The sequence below is a fragment of the Trichoderma evansii genome (genome assembly GCF_050947405.1).
Source record: "Trichoderma evansii strain SZMC 28006 chromosome Unknown GGI43scaffold_14, whole genome shotgun sequence".
Taxonomy (NCBI): Eukaryota; Fungi; Ascomycota; class Sordariomycetes; order Hypocreales; family Hypocreaceae; genus Trichoderma; species Trichoderma evansii.
Genome location: NW_028145192.1, coordinates 916869 through 942632, shown reverse-complemented (window position 1 = coordinate 942632; position 25764 = coordinate 916869). Strand labels below are relative to the sequence as shown.

The window sequence follows — 25764 nt, the reverse complement described above, 5'->3', positions numbered from 1 at the left end:
TTTCGACGAAAATACTCTCCGTGCGCTGTTGAGAGATATACCGACGGGGTAGCTGTGTTCAAATCCCAAACACAGCCTGGTGCCTCCGCCAGGAGAGCGTGCTTGCTGGCGAAAAGGGCTGCTCGTTGCACTACCGGAAGGAAAAAGAAAAGAGTCTCGGGAGGGTAAATTTTGAATCGAGGGAGAAGCGAAAGGAAGAGGTTGCTGAGGCGCTGCAGCATGCGTGCGTGCAGCCAAAGGCCAAACAGGGGGCCTTGACCATTAAATTAATCCCCTCCTGGGTGGGCTTGCGAGGATGGTTTTTTCTGACTCTGAAAGTACGGGTCATACGTTCTTCTCTTATATCCCATTATTTCACACGTGTAATTTCATTTTTTTTCTACTTATTGATTGTTAACTTGCATGGTAATGAGGATTCGCTTCAAGATTCTATCGTCCTTTTGTATCTAGGACAGCTTATCAATTCTACTGGGATGCCCCCTTTGGGCTATTCCATTGGCTCACTTTGATGTTGCTCCATTCTTCTGTTTAATTCTTCTTTTCTTTTTCCTTTCCTTTTTCCTTCTTACCTTAGCTTCTTGTTAGCTTCGTTTACTCTTTGCTTTTTTCTTCCCTTCTTGCTACTACCCCTCTTTTCTCTCCTTTGATAAGACAAATAAAAAGCAAACTTGTACTTGTCGCAGGTTGAGTGTGCCACTAATCCGAGAAAGTGACTTTGCCTGGCATTCTAAAAAGTTGAATGGCGCTACAAAGTAGTATTCCGTTAGCCGGTCCTTGCTAATAGTGTGAGACGGCAGAGATCTCGGCTCGGAAGAGAGAAGGATTGATTATATGGGGTGCCAAGTATATTGCTGATACGTCGCATCTCGTCAGTGGCTTTGTCATGGCTTGGAAATTTTACCCCGGACTGTTAATCTAGTTCATACGACTGGGTGAAGGATATGTCTAGAAGCGGTAAAAAGAGTATATACAGGATACACTTGCTTAGTACATGTACTGTTTGTATCAATATTCTGGGGTTGAAGGTTGAGTACTGGTTGTAAAGTCAGACATAAAAAAAGGCAGAAAATAATTTTGTTTATATAAGGACAATTATGATATCGTGAAATTCTCTTTTTATCTCTTTATAACTATGTCCTAACGCTTCGATTATTTTATGGTACCTCTTCGCTATCTTCCATTAAGCTGCTTAAATTCCTCCACGAAGTGCTGCGGACGTGATGATCACGCTCGTTGAAAGCGCTCAACGAAACTTTATATCGCTGAACTTTTATACTTAGCTTGTTAGCTTGTCATAAAATTGTCATTGCTTCTTGATTGGTCGATAACATGGTCGATAAAACTGGGAGACTATGTGTTAGAGAAACTCTCTTCCATGTTTCGTTCTGTTGGCACTTTCATTATCTTGCTAAGCTCAATACAGACATTTAAAGTGCCCTAAACAAAGGATACTTGTATAAAATATCTATTGCTGAAAAGGGAACGATACGTCATATCATGAGAATTCCGTCCCGTCGGGCTGGGACCCTCTAGTGCCTCCATGTCAACATCTACATTTAGCTTTACCGCCCAACGATACCCAATCAGGCTCTAAAATGCCGTGATAATGTATACAATAAGCACCTTTAATCCTTCAAAAAAAGGTTATTGGGTGCATTTGAGTTCCCCCTGCATCCAGCTCTGCTTAGCTAACGGTGACTGTACCTCAGCCTCAGCCTCGTTGTGCAAATGACCACAGGTCATTGGCCGAATTTCACAACTGGGTGGTCACGCATACGGTTAAGTATTCATATCCTTCTATGCCTGTCCTTGGATATCTAGGATGAGACAGCTTTTTCATTGAGTGGCTGAGGAAGCTGAAGGCGCGGCTCTCGTATTTCTCGCTACTCCTACCAATCAGTTGCTGATATACCCTGGTTGAAAGTGCCGAAATGTGTTTATAATTTTTGAAAAATGATAGAAAGAAGAAAAAGAAAGGATAATGATAAGTCCCAGCTGAATTGAGCTGGACTGCCAAAGATTAGGAGATTGACGCCGGGGCGATGAGTATGTATATATAAGGCAAGATATATCCAGACTTGAGAATGTATTTTCTCTACGGTTCTCAACCATAGAATCATTACAACCCTCTACTCCTAAATAAGTCTTTCAAAATGTGTCTTTCAAAGACTTCAATTCAATTCTCTTGTTTCTTCTTCATTGCAGCTGTTCAAGCATATAAGACGTTCGAGCCCGAATGCTCAACCCCTCCTGCTGACGTGAATTACGTGGCATCTCCTAATTCCCGCGGCACATTAAATATACTTTGGAGCTCTCTTCTCACAATATTTGCGTGTACTTGGACCATTCATCATCCCAATGTTCCAAGACAATATCACGGTTACCGGCATAAGTCAAAGCCAGAGTCAGACAACGAGTCTAGTCCAGGCCCAGCCTCTAATTCAGCTCCGAGCTGGAGCTGGGCTTTGAGAGGGTTCTTGAAAAGCACAGGAAGAATGGTCCTCACAATATTTGCACCCGAAATTATTATTGCTGTGGCTTATAATGAGTTCCTTGCAGCCCGTGTGGATCACAAATCGTTGGTAAGCCAGGCAAAAGAAGATGAGATTAATTGGTCGTGGACCCATACCTATTATGCGAACATGGGGGGTTTTGTCATTGAGAAAAATGACTATGAGCATTGGGTTCGAGGTGAATACAATATGCACCATCTATCTGGGAGGGATATTTTGATACTCCGAAAAAAGAGATACATCGAAAAGCTACCAAATATAACCGAAAGAGAGCTCAAAGACAGGGTCAAAAGCGATTCACTTGTAAAAGCAATCTCAATCATTCAGATTATATGGTCTGCGGCGCAGATATTGGTTCGAACTGTTCGGAGACTATCCATTTGCCCTCTTGAGCTTACCGTACTAGCTTTTGCACTCTGCGCGATTGCAATCTATTTGCTTTACTGGTATAAGCCGAAGAGCATTGGTATATCCACAACCATTATCCGGAAAAAGCTATATTCTGAGATACAAGACATTCTTAAGCAAGCGAGAGTTACAGGTGTTGATATCACTCAAACAGAAAGTGATGAGAATGACAGCACAAAGACAGAAAGCAATATTTGTACCAGCATTGTGGCGGATAGCGATGAAAATTGCAAAATAGAGTCAGATAATCCCGTAAATGAGAGCGCCGAGACAAAGACCCTCAAAGCATACACAATGGCGAACCTACTTTTACCAGGAAGCTCTTTACTAGAAGAAGGCGCGCCGATGAGAATTGACGCTATTCGGAAGGGTCCAGAGTTTGATGACTCAATCTTCTGGACGCTATTTGTTGGTATGGTGTTGTTCGGAGCTATACATATTGGAGCCTGGAACTTTGAATTCCCTACAAAGACGGAATTATACTTGTGGAGATACTCAGCTATCTATTCTACCAGTTCAGCTTTTATCGCGGCGGTTGTTGTCTTTTTACGGAGGGCTGCGACGAAACATTTGGGCAAATTAAATATCTTGAGCGCATTGTTATTCTACTGTGGGATTGTTTTAAGTCTTGCCAGTTCTCTACTTTACGTGCCTACCCGGCTGTTTTTTCTTGTTGAGATGCTTCGAACTCTCTGCTTTCTTCCTCCGAAGTCTTATACTTCCACCTGGTAGTTGAGCATTTCTCATCTTACTTGGTTTACCAGATGATTCCCGAGTTTCCCTTTGTTATCAATAACTGGTTAATACTGCATGAATTCTGTTTTGTAAATCTGGAGGTTGGGTTAAGAAGGACATGCTAATATTGCGCTTGTATTTAGAGAGAGGGCTCATTCTATTGGTTTTATTATCAAGCTATTCCATAGTTTATTTTCCGCATGTCTTCTAATAACACCTCCATGACCAAACAATTGAATACGAATCCTATTAAACTTAGTGCCTCCAATCCTAGTTCGAAACCACCTCTAACCCGTCATGTCTGAGTCTCATTTCCCTCCTCCTCCTCCTCATCATCCGGCGGAAACCATTCATACTAACCTGGCACAAGCACCGGAAGTTTCTGATTCACCACCCAATCACCACAGACAAGGCACACCCACGCCTTGGGATTTGCCTCGGACGATAACTCTGCCAAATCCATCGCCGAGTTAGCCTCGTCAGCAGGCTTATCAACGAGGCAGGCTGGACAGACATAGCGGCCGAAGCGCTCAATACACCACTCTCGTATCCTTGCAACTTGCTCCACGAGCAAATTGGCATACAAACTGCGATGATTGTGGCAGAGCCGCTGAGCGAACAGCTTCGTCCCACAGCAGCATCCCGTCATTGGTTTGGCCTCGCCCCTGAAGTTGATCCTGCCAAATCCCGTCATGAGCTCGAGCTCGGTCTTTGTGTAGTGGCTGTTGCTACAGTCTCCCCAGATGTTGACCGCGCCGACGGTTCTGCGCCTGGACACTTCGTTAACGCTTCGGCTCACTTGGGCGGCACAGTCGGTGCAGAGGTATGCGCGCATTCCGAGTAATTGCGCCTCGGTAACGAGATTCGTTGAAAGTTCCTGATTACTCTGATCACAGCACTCATCGCAGACAGGTGTGCGGTCGTCTCCATGCGCGGGACATTGGCAGATATAGTCTGGAGTAACAAGATTCCAGCATCCCAGCTCGGAACAAGACCAATCAATGCCGTCTTCCAAGGGCTTGACGTCCTCTGGGATGAGACCGAAGATGTTGTAAAAAGGACAATCAGCCCGAATTTGCTGGCCCAAGTTGAAATTGTACAAGGTGGGTATCGTTGGCTCCCGTGGCGGCACAAGCAGGGCCTCTTGCGCCACACGAAGCGAATTATGATCAATAAATTCTGCATCTTCCATTCCTAATGAAGCTTGTGAGTCAATATGCACAGATGTATCAAAATCTTGATCCAAATCCATCAAGTAGAGGCTGGGATCTACATTGGAAACTTCAAACGGGCTGAATTGTATATTTGCGGCTGCCTGACTGGAAGGAGCTGCAGCGTCAAAGTCAAACCGGCTCTGTCCGGGCAACGAGAGACATTCAAATGGAGGTGAAACGACTCCATCGTCAATCATGTCTGCGTTGATGTATTTGGTTAGCCAGTCGGGGGCACTGGTGTCGAAAATTAGATGAGCTGGATTTGTGGCTGCGGCATCGCCATTGTCGCTATGAGCATTTACAACACGATTACGCTCACTATTATCAGTAGATTTTGGCCGGATGCAGAGACTGTTGGTGTTATTGCCGTTTCCTTCATCATTCACTCCATCATCATCTTCTTCGTTGTCACTCCCATGATCATGGAAATCAGAAAAGAGAGCCGAAACAATTTTCCCTTCCCGAATATCCTGCATCTTCTGCTGTACCGCCTCTATACGCTCTCGATAATGTCCAAGCTGATTCATTGGGACGGCCTGAGGCCAGCGATCCTTTATCCACGCCACAATCTGCTCTCGAGTTATCTCGCTTGCTCGGCCACTTATGCTGCCCCCCTGAGTTGCATCTCCGTGAGGTGGCGCTCCTGGCGCTCTCAGCATAGATCGCAACTGAACGCCCATCGTGGCGATGAAATTCCTATTTTGATTCTCGGGGATGCTGTATATGTTTGTGGCTGGACCTACCCAGTGCTCGATGGCAGATCCGTCCTTGGGGTCATCAACTCCCCCAGCACCGTATCCCAACGCGAGATAGTATAGAGGTCCAGGAGGAGGGTCCAGCCGCCCTTTGATACAATACTTGGCTGTGTCTCCTCTCCAATCATCGCACCCATCGCCGTGCTTGACGCATGAATCGCACGGCCGTTGAAGATCGCAGTTTCGTCCTGCCTTTCTGCAGCATTCACACTCCACAAAGGGCAAGAAGCCTCCAATGCCAACTCTGGCTAAATCGAAGAGGGGATAGGACGTGTCATCCTCAGCGTCAATACAGTCCACGCCCAGCTGAGTACAGCGATTGCAGCTATAGAAGTAAGAGCTGGCATCGGCGCGGCAGTGGTCATGTTCATCTTCGTGACATCTCTTGCAGTAGCGCCGGTCTGGGTTGATTTTTCGACATTCAATGAAGCCCCGGTCGAATACCTGGAGATTGACGGCCCAAGACTTTGGTAGAGTCAGTGTTTGCGGGTTGGCAATAACACGGCCACCACTGAGGCATGTCAGATTATGAGACTCGCAGTACGAACAAGCCTGATCCCAGGTTGCTCGGTCTCTGAGCCAACTGCATCCGGCAGTAACAGTACCCTTCTTCGTCTTATTTTGACAAATATGGCACTCTGAGCGTATCCAACGAGCAACGTCAACTCGAGGATTGGGTCGAGCTTCCATCTCTTGGCCGTTGACTGTACACTTTCCCTCTCTGCAGGCTTTTGTTAACGTGCAGCCATAGCCAAGGATGGAATCAACGTTGCATTGATTGGCCATCTTGGTGTTGAGACATTGATCGCAGGTCGGCGGCTGGTAATCCGTGGGATCATCAACGCCATATTTGCGCCAGACGTTGTTTATCTGAGGCGGTTTGCATCGGTGTCCAGAGCCGGGATTCTGTGAACGGTAGTCAGCGCAGTTTGAGCATTCTATAAAGTTTCCTTTCCATCCTTTTGTATAGTCGCAGTATCTCTTTTTGCACATTTGTTTGCCTATGGGATTACGCAAGCAAAATTCACATCTTCTTAATGCTACAGGCTTCTTTGCGGAAGGTTTGCTGCCATCTTTGGGGCTGTCATCTTCACTTCCATCGTCATCTTCATCATCACCTTCATCGTCATTGATTGCGCTCTTTCTTGGATTTCGCCGATTAATATGTGATTGTTGCTTCTGGATTGATCCACTGCGACTTATTCGACCAGTGTTAATTCTTCGCAAGGTCCTATCCTTGATTCTGTCTGCAATACTGGCCATGATTGCGAGCTCTTTGACTGTACTCTACACCAAAGTGTATTTATCCAGGCGGGATTATCAAGCTATAGCGTAAGAGCAGATATGCATAGATGGCTTGTATTGTTTTCTTGTATTCGTGGCATGATTTTATTTTATAAGCTATTCCGGAATCCGTGAAAAATATAAAGAGACGTCTCATGATGGCTATAATAAGACGGTGCTTGGCCCTTCTACAATATAATGCATTTATGAACTATTATGAAAATCCCTTGAAAGTATGATCTCAAAGGAATCCATATGTAGTTGAAGACTTTCACGTATATGAACATGTTTGGGAACAAGGGAGATGTAAAGACATTGAAGAAGGACTTGAATGGAGCCAAAGAGGAATTAAATAGAGCCGATTTTAGCTGAAAGCACTATATTCCATTCACTAGATCAACTTGGATATAAATAGCTGTGACCTGAACAGTAAACAAGGGAATTTACTATCCCATCTACAAAGAAATAGCTGAACAATACTCTTTCACACGCAGACTTTTCAATTGCGCTGTTAATCTATTCTATAAAAAACTCCTTTGACAAGTATTCGTAGCCCAAACAAAGCATCACCGTAACACGCTCAAACAATGTCCTTTTTCAAAAACACACACGGAATCACCTCCTGAATCGCCGTCTTCGGATCCACCCACGTATACCCATGATCATCCCGCGCAATAACTTCATACCCTTGCCGCACATACCACTCCTCGTTGGTTTTGAAGTCCTTTGCTTCAATCTTTCGCCCACTCATCTCGGCGTAAAAGGCCAAAAATTCTGGCGTTGTCTGATACTCCTTTGTTGAGGTGTCGAGAGCCATGGTCGTGGCGTTGAGAGGTGGGAGGGTGGCCAGGTGCTCGATTTGGTACATTGATGAACGGCCGTAGCCGCCGGATTGGATGGCCCGTGAGATGTAGAGTGATTTAACCCATACTGTGGATTGGGGAAGTGAGAATTTCGTGTTGCGGTCTGGATAGAGGTCGAGGGCGATGTGACCAATTGGAATGAAGGATGTGAAAGTTGGCGTTCTGGGTGAGTTGGCGAGGATAGTTGCTGTATCGGTGAGGGCTTCTTTTTCCTGTTTTTGGCAGATGAATATTTTGATGCTTCATTATTTCATGGAGGCTTTTATCTTACTGCCGGATATTTGGCAATGTGCTTTGCCATTAAATCATCCTTTCCTGCAAGATCATCGCTGAGTTTCTATAACATCTCACCGTTAGCCCACGTCTCACATACAAGCCAAAAACCAGCAAAACAGTCAGAGTCAATCTCACAATCCAATAGAAAAACTTCTTTCCGTCCCGCACTTTTGCCTTCCACTCGTCAATTAGATCCTGATCCCACGTACACGCCACGCGCTGCTCGTATAACCGCTGTGTATGGGCGTCGCTGTCGGGATCCCAGGGAATGAGCTCAACATTGTTGTATTTTGAGGACGGTATTAATTCCGGGGGGGACATTTTAATTTGGCGCTTTTCAAATAGTTTATTTGATCTTCTCTTAATCTCTTTCCTATTGTTTCTTTGAGTTGGTGAGAGTTCGGTGTGAGTTCACCTAGGTAGCCGCCAAAATTGAAATAAGTTGTTATGAAAATACCTGAGTCACAGCAAAAAATACAAAAGCTAATTAGGGATATTTTAAGTCTATATGGGACATTTCGGACTTCGGCTCAAATCCCCCAATCCGACCATCTCTCTACTAAAAAGTGCCCAAGTCAGTTTAGAACTCTAAGGAAAATCGCACCAATAATGCCCCTCAGTCGCTTGTATTTCAAAAGAGTCTAGGGCGCGCCCTCCCTTACCAATGTCTTTTCTTTGACATACTGTACAGTGACTCATGCACCAACGTGGCGGGATACGCGGCTACGGGTTCTTAAGCCGTTAAAAATAAGTTTGGACACGTGCGAGCCCACAGGCATCTAGATAAGGTAACTTTTAGAGTTGTGATATTTATAGTAGACTGGTATGCGCATGTGTATGTGCTTGAACTGGTGTTTTTCTCTTCTGCCGTCCCGTCTTATACACGGCGCAACTTTTAGTTAGAATAAGCCATTGTTTGGCAGCAAACCATCAGCCGCCGCCGACTTCGTATAAGCACCGAAGCTGGTTCTAATCTAGACATGTTGCCAAGAAAGTGGCAACTCCATCCCATATCTACATCCTTCAGATAACAATCGATATTATTTCTTTGTATTTCCGTCTACATCCTCTTTGTTAAATACGTATTGTCTATCTACTGTAAACATTTGGATATTTTCATAGTCAGCCTCCCCATAGAACAGTCCCAATCCCTTTCCTCCCAATGATCCCTCGGCTCCAGATGCCCATTCATCAACATGACGTTAAATTTTCGCTCACTGAGCTCAATGATATTCTCTCCTCTTTGAATCTTTCCTTGATTCTGCGCCCAAATGCCATCTGTAGGCTCTCTTACAATTCCAACCTTCTATTAACTTCGTGTCTCATTTAGAGACATACACATCCATCGCCAACTTTACCCTTGTAATCCGCGCCGGGTTCACAAGGCTCATGCTTGCACCTATGCTTGTTATTCCACTGCTCTGCTTTCTCTCAGTCTCTGAATAGTTATTGCAGAGTTGGTCTTTTATTTATTTATTTTTCTCCCTTTCACCCTCGTGTAATCTTTTACGCACTTCATCCGGCAAACTGAAACCTGGTTGCTTCGAGCTGTCCGAGGCCGTCCCGAGGCGCAACGTTACGGCGCCGATATGTGTTCGTAAAGTCTTGCAAGAGAACTCTCACATGCCGAATCCCTCCTGCTTCATTCGACGACAATCGCTCCTTGATCTTAATCATCAGTCTGTTGGCTTCCTCCGGAGACACGGTGCCTTGAGGCAGTAGCTGAATAGTATGGGAAACCCATTCGGTCGTCTGCACAGGTAAAAGTTCAAAGAGGCTGAGCAAAACACCGCTACCATCTGCAAAACAGTCTCGTGGGAAAGTAATCATCATGCCGGCCATGACTTGTTTTACCAGATTTTCTCCGTGGCTGCTGAGGAGGTTCTTAACAATCGTCTTGATGCTTGCCGCAGCAGAGTCCGGTAGCCCCTCACTGCTAGCCGGATTGTCGCCACCATATGACAGCAAATCTCTCAAGAAGTGGAGAGTAGAAGACAGAGGATCTCGCTGTTCCAAAGTCAAGGCGTAGATGGAGGCTTCGAAGATGGGGACCAAGAGCGGAGATGGGATGAGCTTCTGGGGGTAGTATAGCAGCGCATCGATAAGCAACCTAAAGAAATCATCAATCACGTCTGGCAGATCCTTGGGCTGGAGTTCGGTCATGACTCTCAGGAATGTCGTCGTTTGCGCTTCAAAGAATGTATAGATATTTTCGGCTATACTCGGATCCACGTGCTCTCGCGCCTCAGAGAACTCCCGCAGAATGGCAGATGTAACCCAAAGGAAGCAGCCTTCCCTAGAGACATTGAAACCGCTGGCCAGTTTGTTTGCCATGTCCGCAAGCATGGGCGTAATGGCAGTTCGGTAGGAAATGACCATGTTTCTCCAGCATCTGCACACTCTTTCACAAATTGGTGAAAAGGTGAGAAAGTTGTCGAGTACAGTAGACAAGATAGGGAAGACTTCTTGCCAGTACTTGACCGCAGGGTTCTCTTCTCCAGGGTTAACTAGGGGCATCACATTTTGCACAAAGATGGTAATAAGCTGTAGGTGATCTGTTTTCCAAGTCAGCAAAAAGAGCTATAATCGTGTAGGTGGAAAAGGAAAGAGAAAAGAAAAGTCATACCTGCTACTGCTAGTTTCCCCTCGTCCGTGGTCGCATGGTTTGCCTTTGCCATCAGCCTTTGGACCAGTGGATCACAATATGTCTTGAGCAGGTGATAGGTCTCCGAAATAGGCTGAACAGCGAGAACATTCGAAACACCCTCGGTGACTTCCTCTTTACTGAGATCAGGAAGTTTATCCAAGACTTGGTCATAGAACGTCTGAAGCTGTAGTATTTGGCCGCTAAGAAGATGCTTGCAGTCGGTGCAAAAGAACTTGAGTGACAGCGCGGCGGCCCGGGTGATTTCTCGAGAGTCGGATTGGAACGAGTTCACAATATAGTTGAATTGAGGCTCCAAGTACTCGGGATGCGCCGCAGTCCATTCAGTGTAGCGACCCAGCACCATGATTGTCGCAAATCGAAGCTTCTCGTGGCTGGGCATCTGCACAAGGAGCGGCATCAGCTGAGGAAGCACAATATCTTCTTCCTTGTCCACCATGCGTCCAAGAGCGCGCATCGCGAATAGGGGAGCCTCGAGCTCCTGCCAGTGTGGGACTGACGCCTCTGTTGCCTGGCCAGCATACTTCTGTGTCCATAGCTGAATGGCATGAAGTACTTTGGTAAGGCACTCGGTAACGCCCATTACTTCGCAGCAATCCTTAAGCGTGTCGCCCATCTGGTGTCGAAATTCTCGGAACTTTTCCTCTTGCTCGCGGTCCCCGTCAAACAAGTCGGTTTCGCTTCCGGACTCTGGCGTGGGGAATCGTAGATGCGTGAGTAGAATATCTACAAGCTTAGAGAAGACGTCCACAAGCTCCAATCTGCCCTGGATATATCGTTCCAGCACTAGATATTGCTTGAGCTCATACCAAAAGTTGAAAGTATGCTCGATGACATCGCGATCCTTATCCCGAGCGGCACATTCAAGGACAGCATCGACAATGGGACGGAACTGGGTCGGCTGTCGTGCAATGGCAACTACCCAGCTTTCCGCTGCAGTAGCGAGCACTTTGGTTAGAGATTTCAAGGATTCGGTATCCTCTTCAGCGACTAGGGTGGCGATGCGCGGTGTAAGGCCGATGATGCGAGGGAACAGAGTTTGGATGATATCTTGCGATTCGTCAACATCGGCGGTCTCTCTAAGCATCGTGCACAGGCACTCTGCAGCCTCTTGGCTACATTCATCAGATGTAACGCCGTGGAAAATAGCTTCCAGGAGAGGCGAGCCTGCAATAATGCCGACGGGAACCTCTCGAAGCCACGACGTAATACATTCCATCAGGAGCGGGTTTCGGGATGCAGCAGCTGGAGAGAATTATCCGTTAGTTTTCCTTATTCGCTTGCAGATAGATAGATAGCTGAAACCAGTAATATTCGGATGGAGAATGGGTACAAAGCTTACGCGAAGACTGTGAATAGTTGATAAGAAGCTGTACAACTTGTTCTGCGTTATCTCCCAACAGTGCTTGCGTCCGCGCTGCAAGATCTTCTTCCTATTTCCAAGCAATTAGACTTATTCTTCGAAGGTGACTACCGACCGGCCGAGACGAAACCAATGGGGGCCAGGTGCCGTGTCGTATTAGAGTAGCGCAATCCACGTACAGACAAGGTAATTTTTCGACCTTCAGTCACCTCCTCGGGAAGGACTCGCAAAAAGTCGAGAATACAAGCATGGCTCTCGGGGGTGTCGCTCAGTGACTGGACGACTGAGGAGAGCACATCGTTCCAATCCTTCATCTGGATCGCCAAAATCGCCAAGCACACGCATAGTTGAACTCGGATGGGCTTCGGGCCAGCGGCGTAGTGCTTCAAAAGGAGCAAAATCTGGTTTCGAAGAGCGGGTAGCTCGCTGGGGGGAACTTGAGTGATGAGATCGTAGGTAATCTAGTATCGTTAGCAGTCCGAGGACTGAGAATAGCGAGGGCGGCAGAAAGGAAAGAGGATATTGTAACAACCTTTCCGCGAAGCGTAATGGCGGCAAAAAGAGTCGCCTCGGGCTCGGCCTTGGATTGGAGGATTCCAATTACGGTCCCCCAAGAGTCCTTCTATAATCGCGATTACGGTTAGTAAGCCGAGGTCCAGTGAATAAGAACGGCGAAGTGTTGGCAGCGGATTGCGACGTACCGACTTTTGGAACTGCTCCAAGTATTCGTGCGCATTCTTCTTTGCTTCCTGTTCCCCGCTTCGCATCGTCATGACGGCTCCCAAAACATCTGATGGCGCAAAGCCCGCCTGCGTGCCATTTGTAGCCATCTCGGGCTGTTGCGACAGGGCGCAAAGTGAGAAACCGGGGAGCTCAAAGAGAAACGGGTGTTGACAGAGCTATTTTCGCGCGGGCTTGGACAGTCGAGAAACCAGCGCTCATGAGCTAGCCTTGGACGTGGTGAGGGACCAGCTGCTGGAGAAACAACCAGATCTGTCGTGGGCGATCGCTCTCCACACACAAGGAGCAGCGACGAAGAGAAAAGCAAATACAGAAAGAAAACGAGAGAGGCCCAAGTGCAAGCTGGCGGGCGGGCTGACAGGAGTCGCAGGCGTCAGTCTCGGTGCTTTTGGATCTGAATGACTGCTCCAGGCAAAATCATGGAGTCGGCCTTGCTCTCTGGCGAAGTGGCATGGGGCTTTCCAAGAGGCTTGATTTGGCGGGGCAATTCTTTTGCGGGCTGCCTGCGGGTTTTTCCGTTTCCGGGTTCCAAGCTTTACGACTCCATGTACTTGGCCGAGCTACATCATTAGTATGGGAAGCTTTGTACCTAGTAAGAGCAGTACTGAGTATTGAATCACCAGCTCCTGAGAGTGAGCTGCAAAGTATCTAAATGAATAAAGGAAGAGGCGCTGATTTGTAATTATCTTTGAAATATTGAAAGAATTTTCATGAATTTTCTTTTCTTTTTTTTTTTTTAATGAAAGAAAACTACCCTAAGGGCTACAGCAATTGTGCCTTTGCGGCAGAGCAGCTACCTTTTGACGCTTCGAATATACTAGGTACTTATTCTGTCTAAGAAGAACAAAGAATAATACCGGTGACATGTTTTCTTTTTGCCAAACTATTTTGATATATATCTGTACAATGCAATTTTACCTTTGTTTTCACCAGCTCGTCAATGTAGTTTCGATAGCCATGGCAGAGCACTACCTTAGTGTCATAAACAGTATCACTATATATCGCTAGTATCTCTATTCCTCTTTGATATCGCTATCACCTGAACTTTCTAAAGCAGCGGGGCTAGATCTAGTTATCTACAGTCGATTTCAAATGAGAGAATCCACTGTGGCCTGGGATTCCAGTGATTAGCACCATTAATACCAATTCGCCCATAGCACATTATCGGGTGCTATGGACATGCTTCTTTTCAAGCAAGTGTCGCCTTCTTCCACTCTGACCATACATATGCGACTCTATCCTCGAGATCCTGCATTGAGCGCGGAATGATTTGATACCGCACTCCTGCACTGTCCAGCATACGGCTGAATTCCCCGTCGTACTCGGTCCAATCCTGTAGGTCTTTTGGCATAAGTCTGACTCCATCACTAACAAGCCAATCCTCCACTGTTTCGCAGACAAAAACCAGCGACTGTGACATTCGATCTCTCAGCTCGTTCCAGTAATCAGATGAAACCATAAGTTTCACAGCTTCGCTGCCGATATGGCGAGACGCGTATATGATGGGATCCATTCCGGAACGGTCCGATATCATCCAATCATTCTTCATTAGAGCCTTTCTCTCGGCATTAAATTGGGCTTCCAATATGAGTGTCTGTAATTGCAGGCACCGGCCGGGATCCGAGGTGATATCACTGGCTGTAAACCCATGGATTTTTAATACTGAGCGCGCGACTTCTTTAACGATGGCGGGGGGTGTGGTCTCCTGGAAAGCATTTTCCAGCGCATTGACAAGTGAAGTTTTGCCTGTGCATTGAGCGCCGATTATGTAGATGTTCTTTGGGGTGATGCTCTGCAGCTTGCTAGAGCGTCCCATGGTGCTGAAACCAATTCCTTTGCCACTGGATATGTGTCGGTGTCTACATGACAGGAAACAGGAAAAATGGCGGGGGACGTATGTTGACAAGATTAGGAATATATCCGAATTTATGAGCGCATAACCAGCCTCTTCATGCGGGAGGCCTTCAAGAATGTACGTATCATTCACGCATCAGGCAAGTGCGGAGAAAGTGCTACCCGTGTAACCACTTTCCATCCAACTTTTACAAATGAACCGAAATCTCTCTGCCAGCATTTAATAAAAGAGACTGCCATCTTTCAAAATTATACCAGATTGAAATAGATGTCCTCGACGCCAGAAATACCACCGTGAACGCTTTGAGCAGCCTGCAATCTGGAAGCACTGAGACGACAAACAGATCATCTATATGTGCAACCTTCGCGATGCCTTCAGCTTCGGCTAGTCCTAGGTCTTTCGAGTGTGTTCTTCTCGATAGAATTTCCCTTGATGACGCGAAATGGGAATTCGAGATACCGCGGCTACCAAGTGCGGACTCAGCGAATAAGCTGAGTCTTATCAAAATGGTCAGCCTCTCGACAGAAGATTCGCGCCATCGCCTTGAACTTCGGTATGGGCCAGTAGATATGAACCGTGCTATTCAAGATGTTTCTCTGGACAAATATCTCGTGGTGTCACTCGCCGAGTTTCGCTCTATTAAAAACCCCAATTCTCCATCCACGATCGACGGAGACACCAATAAGGTGATACAGCCAACAACGTACAGGGAATGCTCAGAATATGCTGTCAAATTCCTTCAAGCGGGAATCATATTACAGGGAGTGCACTACAATTTCTATGGCCATAGCAACAGTCAACTAAAATCTCGAACTTGCTACTTTTTGGCAGCTCCCAAAGAGCAAATCAGTAAAAAGATTGAAGGGCTAGGGGATTTTACAAAGATGAAGACTGTTGCAAAAAAGGCGAAGCGAATTGGACTGCTCTTCTCAGTCGCCCGCGCAGCCATGAAAGTAGACCCGAAAAAAGTCGAAGACATTCCAGATATCGAAGAAGGAGACTACGTCTTCACCGATGGCTGTGGTTTGATTGCCCCAGCACTGGCCAAGGAGCTTTCGAGACGCACAAGAATTGTTTTTCGCAATATCAGATATACGCCTTCTGTTTTCCAGCTAAGATACCGTGGATATAAAGGAGTTGTAACATTGGATCCAGCGATGGCGAAAGGCAGAACTTGGCTCAAAATGAGAAAGTCAATGAAGAAGTTTAGCGGAGGCGATGATTTATCCTTCTCCGTCGTAGAATACTCAAAGGTACGCTTTGTCGTCTCCTAGTTATCAATTTCCCTTTTATGTTCGTTATTTTCTTATAGAATCTGCCTATTAATAGCTTCATTTGCGGCAGCCATATGTATTTGGGCATCTGAACGATGAGGTAATTGTGCTTCTGGACGCCTTGGGAATTGATCGGAAGATCCTCCTTCGAAAACAACAAGAACATTTCAATTTTCTAGCTGAAGCATACCAAGATCCGCAAATTGCATTCAAAGTTCTCTGCCATCTAAACAGGCCAGACCTTGCTGAGCGTGTCATTATCGATTCGCTGGACGCCGTACGACCAACCATCAACAGGCTTATCAACGCAGAGTATGATAAGATGCTAAACAAACGTGATGAGCAAAAATGCCGCATCCTAATCCCAAAATCAAGACTTTTATTTGGGGTTTGTGATGCTTGGGACGTATTGAAACCAGGTCAATGTGCTGTCAAGGTTACTATAGATAGGGACGGGCAGCCTTATGCTTTAAAAGGCATGAAGGTGTTAGTGACAAGGAATCCTTGCCTGCATCCAGGCGATCTTCAAAAGCTCGATGTTGTAGAGATTCCAGAACTCGCACATCTAGTTGACTGTATTATCTTTCCCACAACGGGGCGAAGGCCAGCTGCGGATATGATGTCGGGAGGCGATTTAGATGGTGATACCTTTTTCGTAACATGGGATCCAGACATTATTCCTTCAACAATCTCACAAGCAGCACATTATCCAGGAGTTCGTGAGCCTCTGAGATTCACACCAATTACGGATGATGATCGCTTACTTTACTTTGCGAAATACACAAACGCATCATTGGGCCGTGTCAAGAATCTGTATCTCCGGTGGGCGAGAGCAACTAGCGCCATGAGCCCTGAGTGTCAAGAACTCAACCGACTATTCTCTCAGTGCGTGGACGGTAACCGTATCAAAGATAGCCAGCTTGACAAATTTGCGAAACCACCTGAGCCAGATGCAGAGGCCCCTCCATTTGTTCTCGATGAGCTTCACGAAGCAGCCAAGGATATCATTGCAAAGCAGAAGCTTCAGGTACGAAGCCGCACAGACAGTTTGGAAGGCTACACTCTTGATGCAGTTCAGCTGCTGCTCTGTAGAGATGACATTGCCATTTCAGAAGCTGAATTAATCAGGATGGCAGTGAGATGGTGCAGAAGAACAAATACTTCCCTTTATCATTTGCTGCACATGTTCGACCTGAATTCACTCAATTCAGAAGATAAAGCGTGGGTCTTGGCTCAAGTGCCTACATATGTCGATGTTCCCAGCCTTGCTCTCAACGCTCTCTGCTCATCAAGCCTACTCACCGAGGCGGAGCTAAAACATTTCCATCTAAACTATCCAGGCATGCACTGGAAGCGTGTTTACACAACCGAGCAAGATCGACCCGCTACGTTCATGGAAGCCACATGCCGAAATCTTGAACTTTTTCACAAGAAGATGATAGTCTTCAGGCCAAGCGAGCGGCTAACAGTAGCAATGTATGTACCGCAAAAGATCACTCCAGCTGACGACTTTGTTGTTGGCAACAAGGTTAGATTGTTCGCATTCCCCCATTCTCAGGGGCGAGAGACGCAAAGTCGCCTCTCTTTGCCAACGAAGAAAGAGTACCGTCTTTTCTGCGATCAAACTACATTGCAGCTATTTGAAGGTAAAAGAGGCAATACGTGGATATACATTGGCCGTGGGGGATCGAATGATAGTAGCTATAGGAATGCGCCTGGAGAACATGACCGCCGTAAAGCAAGACAGGAGTCCCTTGACAACGGAACGAATTTTGACTTTAGAGCAAGCATTGCGTTGAACAAATTTAGTAGAAATCTTCAGAGCCATGTAGGACGACTATATAGACAGGGTATATCTGACGCGGTAAGTTTGCCCCTTGGCTAATGTCTCCTATTTAACAATACTGACACTCATCTGGGGCGAAGGAGATTTATATCATTAGCAACAGAGACGTCAGTTCTATGCGCGACTTGGATTTATGGGAGGATTACATTGATACGGAGCAAACTCTTCCCTTATTTCCCCGCGAGCCCAAAGAATACGACGTCCCAAAGCTTCAGGAGGTCGATTGGTCTCTCGGTGCGCAGCCTCCGCTTATAGTTGAAGTCGTAAGGAGGTGTAATATGTCGGCCCTCCAAGATGTATTGGACTCTGCGACTTTACAGCAGTTTTTCCTTTGGTTAGTGGAGAAGGAGCAGCGAGGGCTACTTACACGTTGCTTCGATCACTTGATTACGAGCATCAAGAACGATAAAGTGATGGCGCCAGCAGATACCCTTCGCACCATGGTCGAATTTACAGAAAGAATTCCCTATGTCTCTGCCACATTTGCAAATTTGGGTTCGTGGAGAGAACTACCAGAGGAGCTGAATACCATTCTTCAAAACGAGAGCCATAGATTGCTTCGCAGCGTCATTCTATCTGAAGCTGAATTTGGAGAATTGATCTTGGCACCTTTTCATTTCATCTTGGACAATGTGGAACAACTTACGCTGCCCTCGTTTTCCGACCTTGTTGAGTTTATTGCGCTTACAGTTCATTCACCGAGCACAGCTTTGGATCTCCTACTTGAAGGCCTTGACCAGCAGAGCTCCAGGTTGTTAACTGGTCGACCAGCCATCACTCAGCACTTTGTCCATAACACGATCGGTATCGCTGTCGAACACATTGGGGCTGTAAAAGAGGAAGCAAAAGCCAGAGACGAGCTTCTATGCATCCGAGTCATCAGCGGTGAGATAGGAGCAAGCAAAAGAAGATATGGCACTCTGGTTGAAGTGTCTTTCAGAATTGATGCCCCGGGTGGCACTCCATTAGCAAACACTCACGTACGGCTCGTCACAGCTAGTCCGCCTTCAAGCTCGATACTGGATAAGACTTATTCGATGGATGGCCTGGTTGTCGAAAGCAAGTCGGGGATGGCAAAGATAATTTGCTTTCATCCTCCACCATCGTATGCCAAAAATTGTTCCTGGATTCTGGAAGAATGTGGCTTATATGTAACTGCAAAGACGATGCTCGACGCTATGCTCGATCTTGGGATAGGTGACTGCTGTGGAGTGATTGACCAAATCATTGGAATCCAGCCTCAAAGTATCGCCAATGCAGCTCCTGAGGACGCAACGGACACTTTGATATCAGATTTGAAGTTGTCTGAAGCAGATGTTTCATTGAATACAAGCCAGAGATCAGCAGTAGAGGCAGCACAAAACAACAAGCTCATTTGTCTTTGGGGTCCACCAGGAACCGGAAAAACACAAACCATCGTCGCAATCATTAGAAAGCTCCAGCAAGACCCCAAGACCGAAAGAATCTTAGTCACTGCTCCAACTCACAATGCCGTGGACAACGTCATGAGAAGATACCTTGGGCAAATCGGTAAAGAAGGTCTCCTACAACGCTCCAAGATAACTCCTCTGCGTGTCTCGACCGAAGTCCGAAAAGTAGGCGAAGATTTACGCAAGTACACGTGTGATGCATTGGCTGGCCAGGAAATACATTCCAGCCATGTCGCCCAGCGTCAAGCTAAGCAGCGTGTTAAAGCGGCTACAATTATATTCACGACGTGTATTGGAGCTGGATTGGGTTTGCTTCGTGGCCAGATATTCGACACGGTGATTGTCGATGAAGCTTCACAGCAAACGGAGCCCGCATCGCTTGTGCCGCTTGTAAAAGGATGTGAAAAGGCCATCCTCGTGGGTGATCATGTCCAGCTGAGACCTACGGTACAAGAGTTCTCGTCCGCGCTCGATTTTGATATCTCACTGTTTGAGCGGCTGTATACTCGACAAGGTACAATGCCTGGCATGGCAAAGATAATGCTAGATACACAGTATCGGATGCATCCATCTATATGTGAATTTATCTCGAAAGAATTTTACTACGGAAAGTTATTATCTGGGTTAAAGGATAGCGATAGGCCAATGCCACCCTCAGCCTTTCCTTGGCCAGTATCCCCAGCTACTAATACCTCAACATCGTCTGCCTCTCGTATGCTCTTTGTCGAGTGCCCTGGGAGGGAAGATTTAGGTCACAAGTCCAAATCGAACAAAGAACAGGCAGATCTGTGTCTTTCGATCTGCAAGCTCTTACGCTCTGCTCCAGCTACACCGGCATCTTCTGACAAAACCAACGCGAATGGTGCACAGCTTATCGACCCTAGTAATAATAATACGTCCATAGCCGTACTGACGCCTTATTCACGACAATCAGAGATTCTTAAAAAGTCACTTTCAGGAATTCCAAACGTCGAAATCTCCAGTATCGACGGCTTCCAAGGGCGTGAAGCCGACATTGTTCTTTTCGTCACTGTGCGCTGCAATGAGAGCCGGGAGATTGGATTTCTCAAGGACTTACGTCGCATGAACGTGGCACTTACCAGGGCGAAGCTGGGGTTGATAATCATTGGGAACAGGGCGACTCTAACGGGAGGGAGCGAGGAAGAGGAGAGCACGGGGGTGTGGAGGAGGCTCATGGGACAGCTTTCTATCATTGCTCTATGATAAATGTATGTATAGAAGATATATAACAGTAGTATTATCAGGGAGGATTTATCGAAATTGTATGAAGGCAGAGGCCGTAGCTCGCCCGGCAATCCCAAACAGATCGCGGACACAATTTTCCCGTCAGGCTGTTTGGGTCTGAGTAGTGCCATTGTGCAATAGGTCGTCAAGTCAACACAGCGTCGAATTCGAGGAGATCATCAGCTGTTACCTTTTTTGTTCATGGCATACCTCATAATAGACTGTTATAGGCGAGCTAGCAAACGCACTTTATTCGCATCCTTTTCTTCTTACTAGCCTTTTGTGGCTCCATGCTCCTATGTAGTTATATAACTAGCGAGCTCTATCGTCCTAAAAATACTAAATTTATGCCTCCTAATATCTGCCATATCTCCAATTACGCACGCGCCTGCATTTATAGTAGTACTTTATAATTACTACTACAAGTACTCCGTAGCATACACAGATTGTTGCTCTTGTACGTAACTAACCAAAAAGATCCCATGCAGCCCAGCCTGCCGTGCCAGAAATGCAGAGATAGCCCCCACAAGAGTAGCCATTCACTGAAATTACAGTCGATCTCCGATTTAAAAATAGATTCACGCGTATTTTTAATACACAATCGCCCAAGTCGCGCGCCATCTATGAGGTTGGGCTTCGTCAGCTCAGGGGTGGGTGGTGAGCTGGAATGGTCTCGCAATTACTTAACTTGCTCCGTACCTGCATAGCTCTATCGGAAAAGGGTAATACGCTAAAAAGGGAAAACAAAGAAGAAGAAGAAAGCAAGAAAGAAAGAAACAATTCTGTTACAGCCGACTTATATTAGCTGATAATAAAACTATTATTAACATACATGTATATGAGTTAACAGCCCGAGCTTTAAACAAGTAAATGTTAAAGTAGTGAAAGACTATCGGTGCCCTCCTTCACCACCCTTTCTCTCTTCTCATATTCCTTTTCTTGGTTGAGTGCAGCGTTTTGTCTTTTTACATGCTTGGTTTGCCTTTCGAATTTCAATTTCCAAAAGTGATGTCTCCCAGGATATCACGTCTTTCCGCTGTCGCGGCCCTTGTGGCAGTGGCAAGCGCCGCAACGGCCTCAATGAGTGCTACCACGACTGTTAATTCAATCAGTTCCAATACGACTGCTGAGCCCTGTGCCCAGATTGCGAAATTAACTGCAGCAGGCGGTGGGTTTCTACACCCTTTGCCAGATTGATATACCACAGGTCTCACATACCTTAGCGACGCAACTCTCTAGTCAACTTGGACTTGCCTGCCTGGAATCCATGCCATTCAAATCCGACCGCGCATTAAGCTTTATTGATGAATTTAACAAATACCTGCAATGGCAGTCTACTATCGAGATTCTCAGAAGTACGTCTTACAACTTCTTTCGTCAACTTCGTTATTACTCTTTCTAATCCAAATTCAGATCCACCTGTTGGCTCCCTCTCCCCAACAGTCGATCTCTTGGGTGGCATGTCAACTATTCGCAGCCGAGCAGCCGCGAACCTGTATAAATCCCAGTATGATTTTGATTTGGACTTGACCAATCTTCTCAACTCTGCAAACGACGGTCATCTTTTTATTACGCCTTGTTCATTTAGTGCGTTAAAATTTACAAGCTCCGTTATCTTGGTGTCACTCTCCGCCGATGGGATAGCCATCCCCAAGGTTTACACCCTGCGTGCGTACATCTCTTTCTGCCATATTTGAAATGCTTTACCTAACAAAGTACGGTGAGCAGCGGACGGCGCACAGCTGGCAGCAGGCAACAAAGCTGTGTCCCCCGTGACGCTCATTAATGGAGTTGGAGCAGAAGCGTTCCTTGAACAATTCTCAAGCAACCAGCGTTTCCAGGATCCCGATGCGAGATATAATTCTTTGTTTGCGAACGTGGTAGTTAACGCGGCAGGCCAAGCCCCTGGTGGAAGCTTTGCAACCTACCCATCATTTCCAGGCGTACACGAATACAACCTTACATTCGCCAACGGGACTCAGGCAACATTCCCGCTCTCCGCAGCAAGCAATGTTGCAAATTTTACCTTTACTACTGGTGACGAGCTGTGGGATGCGTTTTGCGCTCCTCTGCCCGATGCGACTGATTCGCCTAGCAAAAAAGTCAAGAGAGATGGAAATGTGACAGCTCTTCCACCGCCGCTCGGCTATCCTAAACCTGTTGTCCAAGACGCCTTCAACTTGCTGAATGGATATTTCCCCGAAGATACAGATCTTAAAGACGTAGCTGTTATGACAGTGGCGAATTTTGAAACGATTGATACCGGGATTCCAGATGATGAAGCCAGAAATTTTGCACTGGAGGCCCAGACTTTTGTTAACAAGGCTGTTGCTGCTGGCAAGTCGAAGATTATTGTCGATGTCAGTGGAAATTTCGGCGGCATTGTAGACTCAGGCTTTGCACTTCTCAGTGTCTTCTTTCCTAACATGACCATCTTTTCAGCCACTAGAATTCGTTCTGTACCTGAAACTCAGTACATTTTTGAGGTTGCCAGCCGCACAACAAACCTAGATCTCAGAGAACAATTCAGGCAAGCGGGGTTTTTTATTCCAAAAATCGTTCAACCAGACCAGAAAACGGGCTTTGATAATAATGGCGATTTCTTGGGTCCATTTTATGAACTTGGAGTCCCCTCAACAGCAGTTTCAGCCGAAGACAACTTTATCCTGAATAACGAAACAGCTACCCCTATTAATATTTTTAACATCACTGGACCGCTTGACGGTACAGAGCCACCATTTAAGCCTGAGGATATTATCATTGTAAGAATCTATTTTTCTCATAGTCTTTCCTCCTTCTGTTAACAAAAAACTGTAGCTTACCGACGGCCAATGTTCTTCAACCTACACCATCTTTGTCAACCACATGATTCCCTACGGTGTGCGAGTTGTTGCTGTCGGCGGTCGCCCGCAAAATGGCCCAATGCAGGCAATTGGAGGCGTTAAAGGGAGTCAGACCCTGTTATTAGACGTTATTTCTGGCTTTTATGAAGCAGCGAATGAGCTGGTTCAGAATGCCACGAATTCTGGAAAGCCGCTCTTCACAACAACAGAGTTTGACGTGTTCAAGGGCCATATCCCTTTAACCTTGGATCAATTTCCTATAAGACTCCCCGGAGGGCAAATCAACTACCGAAATGCCTTTTCTCCACTCAACGACAAGGTGCCTACGCATTTTATTTATCAACCCGCAGACTGCCGACTATTCTATACTCCTTCAACGCTTAATCACCCGGAGGGTACCTGGGCGAACATAGCTAACGCAGTTTGGGGTAAAGGAGGCTGTGCTTTCTCAGTTACGCCTCTGCCGGCGATCCTTTCCATTGATGATAAGCCCTCTTCCACTTCAACGTCTAAGCCGGCTTCTGAAACTGCTAGTAAGAAGAAGAAGACACAGTCATCAGCGCACAAGGCGATGGGCCTGTTACTAGCCATGGCGGAGGGACTGAAGCAACAGTAAACTTACCAGGCGAAGCTGGGATTGATAATCATTGGGAACAGGGCGACTCTAACGGGAGGGAGGGGAGGGAGCGAGGAAGAGGAGAGCACGGGGGTGTGGAGGAGACTCATGGGACATCTTTCTATCGTTGCTCTATGCTAAATGTATGTACAAAGGATATATAGCAGTGGTATTATCAGGAAAGATTTAGATATTGTGTGATGGCAGGTAGATCCACTCGCAATGAGAAGTAGTATATTGGTAATGGCAAATGGTATCATGAAGCGCTTACTGATTGAACATCTGGTGAAAGCTTAATTTGGCCATTGCCCAGTATCAAGCCGTGTAGCTTCCGGTCATACTGGCCCATAGGCACCGGCTCATCCTTCATAGGATCGAGGAGCTGCTCAGTGAGAGCCAAACCGTAGAATCTCAGCATTGGGCCGCTGCTGGCTTCACCTTCATCATGAGGCTTCGCAGCCAAGTACCTGTTTAAGAAGAAATCATAGAAGCCCTTGCCGTGTCCAAGTCTCCGCACACAGCCGTGTTCGTCGTTATCAAAAGCGACGCCCGGCATGAGGATGAGATCCAAAGTAGACTGGTCCGAATTGTGAACATCAGGTCCGCCGAGGATGCGCTGCCGCTCATGCACCGTCGCAGGGTCTATGCTGGGAATACCCCAAGAGTCTCTCTGGAGGCCGTCATAGTCCTGGACGTCTTGCAGCTGCACCATGTCCATTACACGGGCTGGAGTTCCGGGCTCGTCGAGAGGCGATTTGTGCAGGTATGGGACAAAGACTTGCTTTCCAGAGTTTAGGGCATGGCGAACGATGGCGTCGGTCTGGATCTCTCCGACGGGCATGGAGAGATAGACGCTGATGCGATTGGCATCTTGGTAGGGCTTGAAGTTTTTGAGCGTCTCAAATATTGTGTGACCTGGTTTGAAAAGAGAAGAAAAAGAAGACATTAATTTATACAAGCTAGCTATAACTTGTGCTGAGAGTTGGGGGCTGTCATACTTTGAGCGAGGACGGAGTCTTGAGAGACTTTGGATAGTCTCTGCTTGATGAGGCGCCTTAGCTGCTGTTTCGCGGCTGCTACTGGAGAGGCCATGGCGATAGTGGCTGTTCCAATAGCTCCAATAGCTCTATAATTGCTAAAAATGAATGGCTGTGAAACGAAACAAATGAGTAAGACTGGGTGTGTCACCGCGAGATTTGATTTGGCGGGGAGGATTCGGATCGGAGGGTCCGTGAGCCGGCGGCCGGGATTGGACCCGGACAGAAAGCGTCAGTGCGACGGCACTAAGAAGATCCGGCACGGGCCATGGCAGACGCAGGAATGCTGTAGCTGCGCGGTAGCTGTAGCGATAGCTGTATGTGCGTAATACACGTAATATGCATGATGACGGCGGGATGCGCGCGATAAAGAAGAGCTGTTTTACGTGTTAATTTTCGTGTAAAGCTGGAGATGCTATTTTGAGTCGCCTCAGGCTTAGCATGCATGTATGGATAGTAGTAGTAGAGATAGAGTTACTATTGTCCAGTCTGTGCGACCATCTATACCCAAGGAATGAAATCTTGTTTGTTCCCTCTGCCAAGTCCAATCTATCCTACTACACCAGACCAGATCCTACTTCTGAGTCAACGCCAAATGACTGGGCCGCTGCATGTCTCACAAGTGTCACCGACTCTTCGGAACGGTATTCGCTCCAGCATAGTATCGAATCACGCAAGACGGGCGCTCACATGGCCAAGTGCGTGCAGATTTGAATCAATGCTTATCAGCTCATTGATTGCGAATAAAGAGCCAGCGTTTTCCAGCGCATGCATAAGGGTTGCAAATCCCCAGGCGCCCAT

The 25764-nt window shown here is 46.7% G+C and overlaps 8 protein-coding genes across 8 annotated transcripts; 3 read left to right on the top strand and 5 right to left on the bottom strand.

The window, feature by feature from the left end:
- Positions 1-2029: 2029 nt before the first annotated feature.
- On the top strand, positions 2030-3653 carry GGI43DRAFT_428561 (uncharacterized protein; the record flags this gene model as incomplete). The annotated part of the gene is made up of 3 exons (XM_083208978.1): positions 2030-2392; positions 2453-3078; positions 3160-3653. Exons 1-3 carry the CDS (start codon positions 2154-2156, stop codon positions 3651-3653), a joined length of 1359 nt encoding a protein of 452 aa, XP_083059355.1. The 5' UTR covers positions 2030-2153.
- Positions 3654-4011: 358 nt separating this feature from the next.
- On the bottom strand, positions 4012-6888 carry GGI43DRAFT_428559 (uncharacterized protein; the record flags this gene model as incomplete). The annotated part of the gene is made up of 2 exons (XM_083208977.1): positions 4012-6531; positions 6670-6888. 2 exons carry the CDS (start codon positions 6886-6888, stop codon positions 4012-4014), a joined length of 2739 nt encoding a protein of 912 aa, XP_083059354.1.
- Positions 6889-7391: 503 nt separating this feature from the next.
- Positions 7392-8594, bottom strand: GGI43DRAFT_409061 (uncharacterized protein). The gene is made up of 3 exons (XM_083206445.1): positions 8184-8594; positions 8044-8109; positions 7392-7984 (listed from the first exon to the last, which is right to left on the bottom strand). Exons 1-3 carry the CDS (start codon positions 8367-8369, stop codon positions 7490-7492), a joined length of 747 nt encoding a protein of 248 aa, XP_083059353.1. The 5' UTR covers positions 8370-8594; the 3' UTR covers positions 7392-7489.
- Positions 8595-9082: 488 nt separating this feature from the next.
- On the bottom strand, positions 9083-13324 carry GGI43DRAFT_409060 (mRNA transport regulator MTR10). Its single transcript, XM_083206444.1, has 6 exons — positions 12778-13324; positions 12609-12698; positions 12256-12537; positions 12056-12146; positions 10675-11958; positions 9083-10603 (listed from the first exon to the last, which is right to left on the bottom strand). Exons 1-6 carry the CDS (start codon positions 12904-12906, stop codon positions 9564-9566), a joined length of 2916 nt encoding a protein of 971 aa, XP_083059352.1. The 5' UTR covers positions 12907-13324; the 3' UTR covers positions 9083-9563.
- A 290-nt stretch (positions 13325-13614) lies between these two features.
- GGI43DRAFT_93788 (ATP/GTP-binding protein) lies at positions 13615-15061 on the bottom strand. Its single transcript, XM_083210542.1, has one exon. It carries the CDS (start codon positions 14631-14633, stop codon positions 14007-14009), a length of 627 nt encoding a protein of 208 aa, XP_083059351.1. The 5' UTR covers positions 14634-15061; the 3' UTR covers positions 13615-14006.
- On the top strand, positions 14838-17255 carry GGI43DRAFT_93750 (RNA dependent RNA polymerase). The gene is made up of 3 exons (XM_083210541.1): positions 14838-15925; positions 16017-16973; positions 17083-17255. Exons 1-3 carry the CDS (start codon positions 15041-15043, stop codon positions 17083-17085), a joined length of 1845 nt encoding a protein of 614 aa, XP_083059350.1. The 5' UTR covers positions 14838-15040; the 3' UTR covers positions 17086-17255.
- Positions 17256-21475: 4220 nt separating this feature from the next.
- GGI43DRAFT_428555 (uncharacterized protein) lies at positions 21476-23956 on the top strand (the record flags this gene model as incomplete). The annotated part of the gene is made up of 5 exons (XM_083208976.1): positions 21476-21565; positions 21660-21822; positions 21881-22135; positions 22196-23229; positions 23285-23956. The coding sequence occupies 5 exons, from the start codon at positions 21476-21478 to the stop codon at positions 23924-23926; spliced, it is 2184 nt and encodes a 727-aa protein (XP_083059349.1). The 3' UTR covers positions 23927-23956.
- Positions 23957-24020: 64 nt separating this feature from the next.
- On the bottom strand, positions 24021-25679 carry GGI43DRAFT_409053 (5-formyltetrahydrofolate cyclo-ligase). Its single transcript, XM_083206443.1, has 2 exons — positions 24925-25679; positions 24021-24841 (listed from the first exon to the last, which is right to left on the bottom strand). The coding sequence occupies exons 1-2, from the start codon at positions 25016-25018 to the stop codon at positions 24183-24185; spliced, it is 753 nt and encodes a 250-aa protein (XP_083059348.1). The 5' UTR covers positions 25019-25679; the 3' UTR covers positions 24021-24182.
- Between the last annotated feature and the right edge of the window lie 85 nt (positions 25680-25764).

What these genes read in the sequence shown, in the direction of transcription:
- GGI43DRAFT_409061 (XM_083206445.1), bottom strand. Translation starts at nt 8,369, where the DNA reads ATGTCCCCCCCGGAATTAATACCGTCCTCAAAATACAACAATGTTGAG. An exon ending in AGAAGTTTTTCTATTGGATT is followed by an intron (nt 8,110 to 8,183) that starts GTGAGATTGACT and finishes GAGATGTTATAG; the next exon opens with AAACTCAGCGATGATCTTGC. An exon ending in ACATTGCCAAATATCCGGCA is followed by an intron (nt 7,985 to 8,043) that starts GTAAGATAAAAG and finishes TGCCAAAAACAG; the next exon opens with GAAAAAGAAGCCCTCACCGA.
- GGI43DRAFT_409060 (XM_083206444.1), bottom strand. Translation starts at nt 12,906, where the DNA reads ATGGCTACAAATGGCACGCAGGCGGGCTTTGCGCCATCAGATGTTTTG. An exon ending in GTCGAAAAATTACCTTGTCT is followed by an intron (nt 12,147 to 12,255) that starts GTACGTGGATTG and finishes GCTTGGAAATAG; the next exon opens with GAAGAAGATCTTGCAGCGCG. An exon ending in GGGGAAACTAGCAGTAGCAG is followed by an intron (nt 10,604 to 10,674) that starts GTATGACTTTTC and finishes CTTGGAAAACAG; the next exon opens with ATCACCTACAGCTTATTACC.
- GGI43DRAFT_93788 (XM_083210542.1), bottom strand. Translation starts at nt 14,633, where the DNA reads ATGGGACGCTCTAGCAAGCTGCAGAGCATCACCCCAAAGAACATCTAC.
- GGI43DRAFT_93750 (XM_083210541.1), top strand. Translation starts at nt 15,041, where the DNA reads ATGCCTTCAGCTTCGGCTAGTCCTAGGTCTTTCGAGTGTGTTCTTCTC. An exon ending in CCGTCGTAGAATACTCAAAG is followed by an intron (nt 15,926 to 16,016) that starts GTACGCTTTGTC and finishes CATTTGCGGCAG; the next exon opens with CCATATGTATTTGGGCATCT.
- GGI43DRAFT_409053 (XM_083206443.1), bottom strand. Translation starts at nt 25,018, where the DNA reads ATGGCCTCTCCAGTAGCAGCCGCGAAACAGCAGCTAAGGCGCCTCATC. An exon ending in AGACTCCGTCCTCGCTCAAA is followed by an intron (nt 24,842 to 24,924) that starts GTATGACAGCCC and finishes TTTTCAAACCAG; the next exon opens with GTCACACAATATTTGAGACG.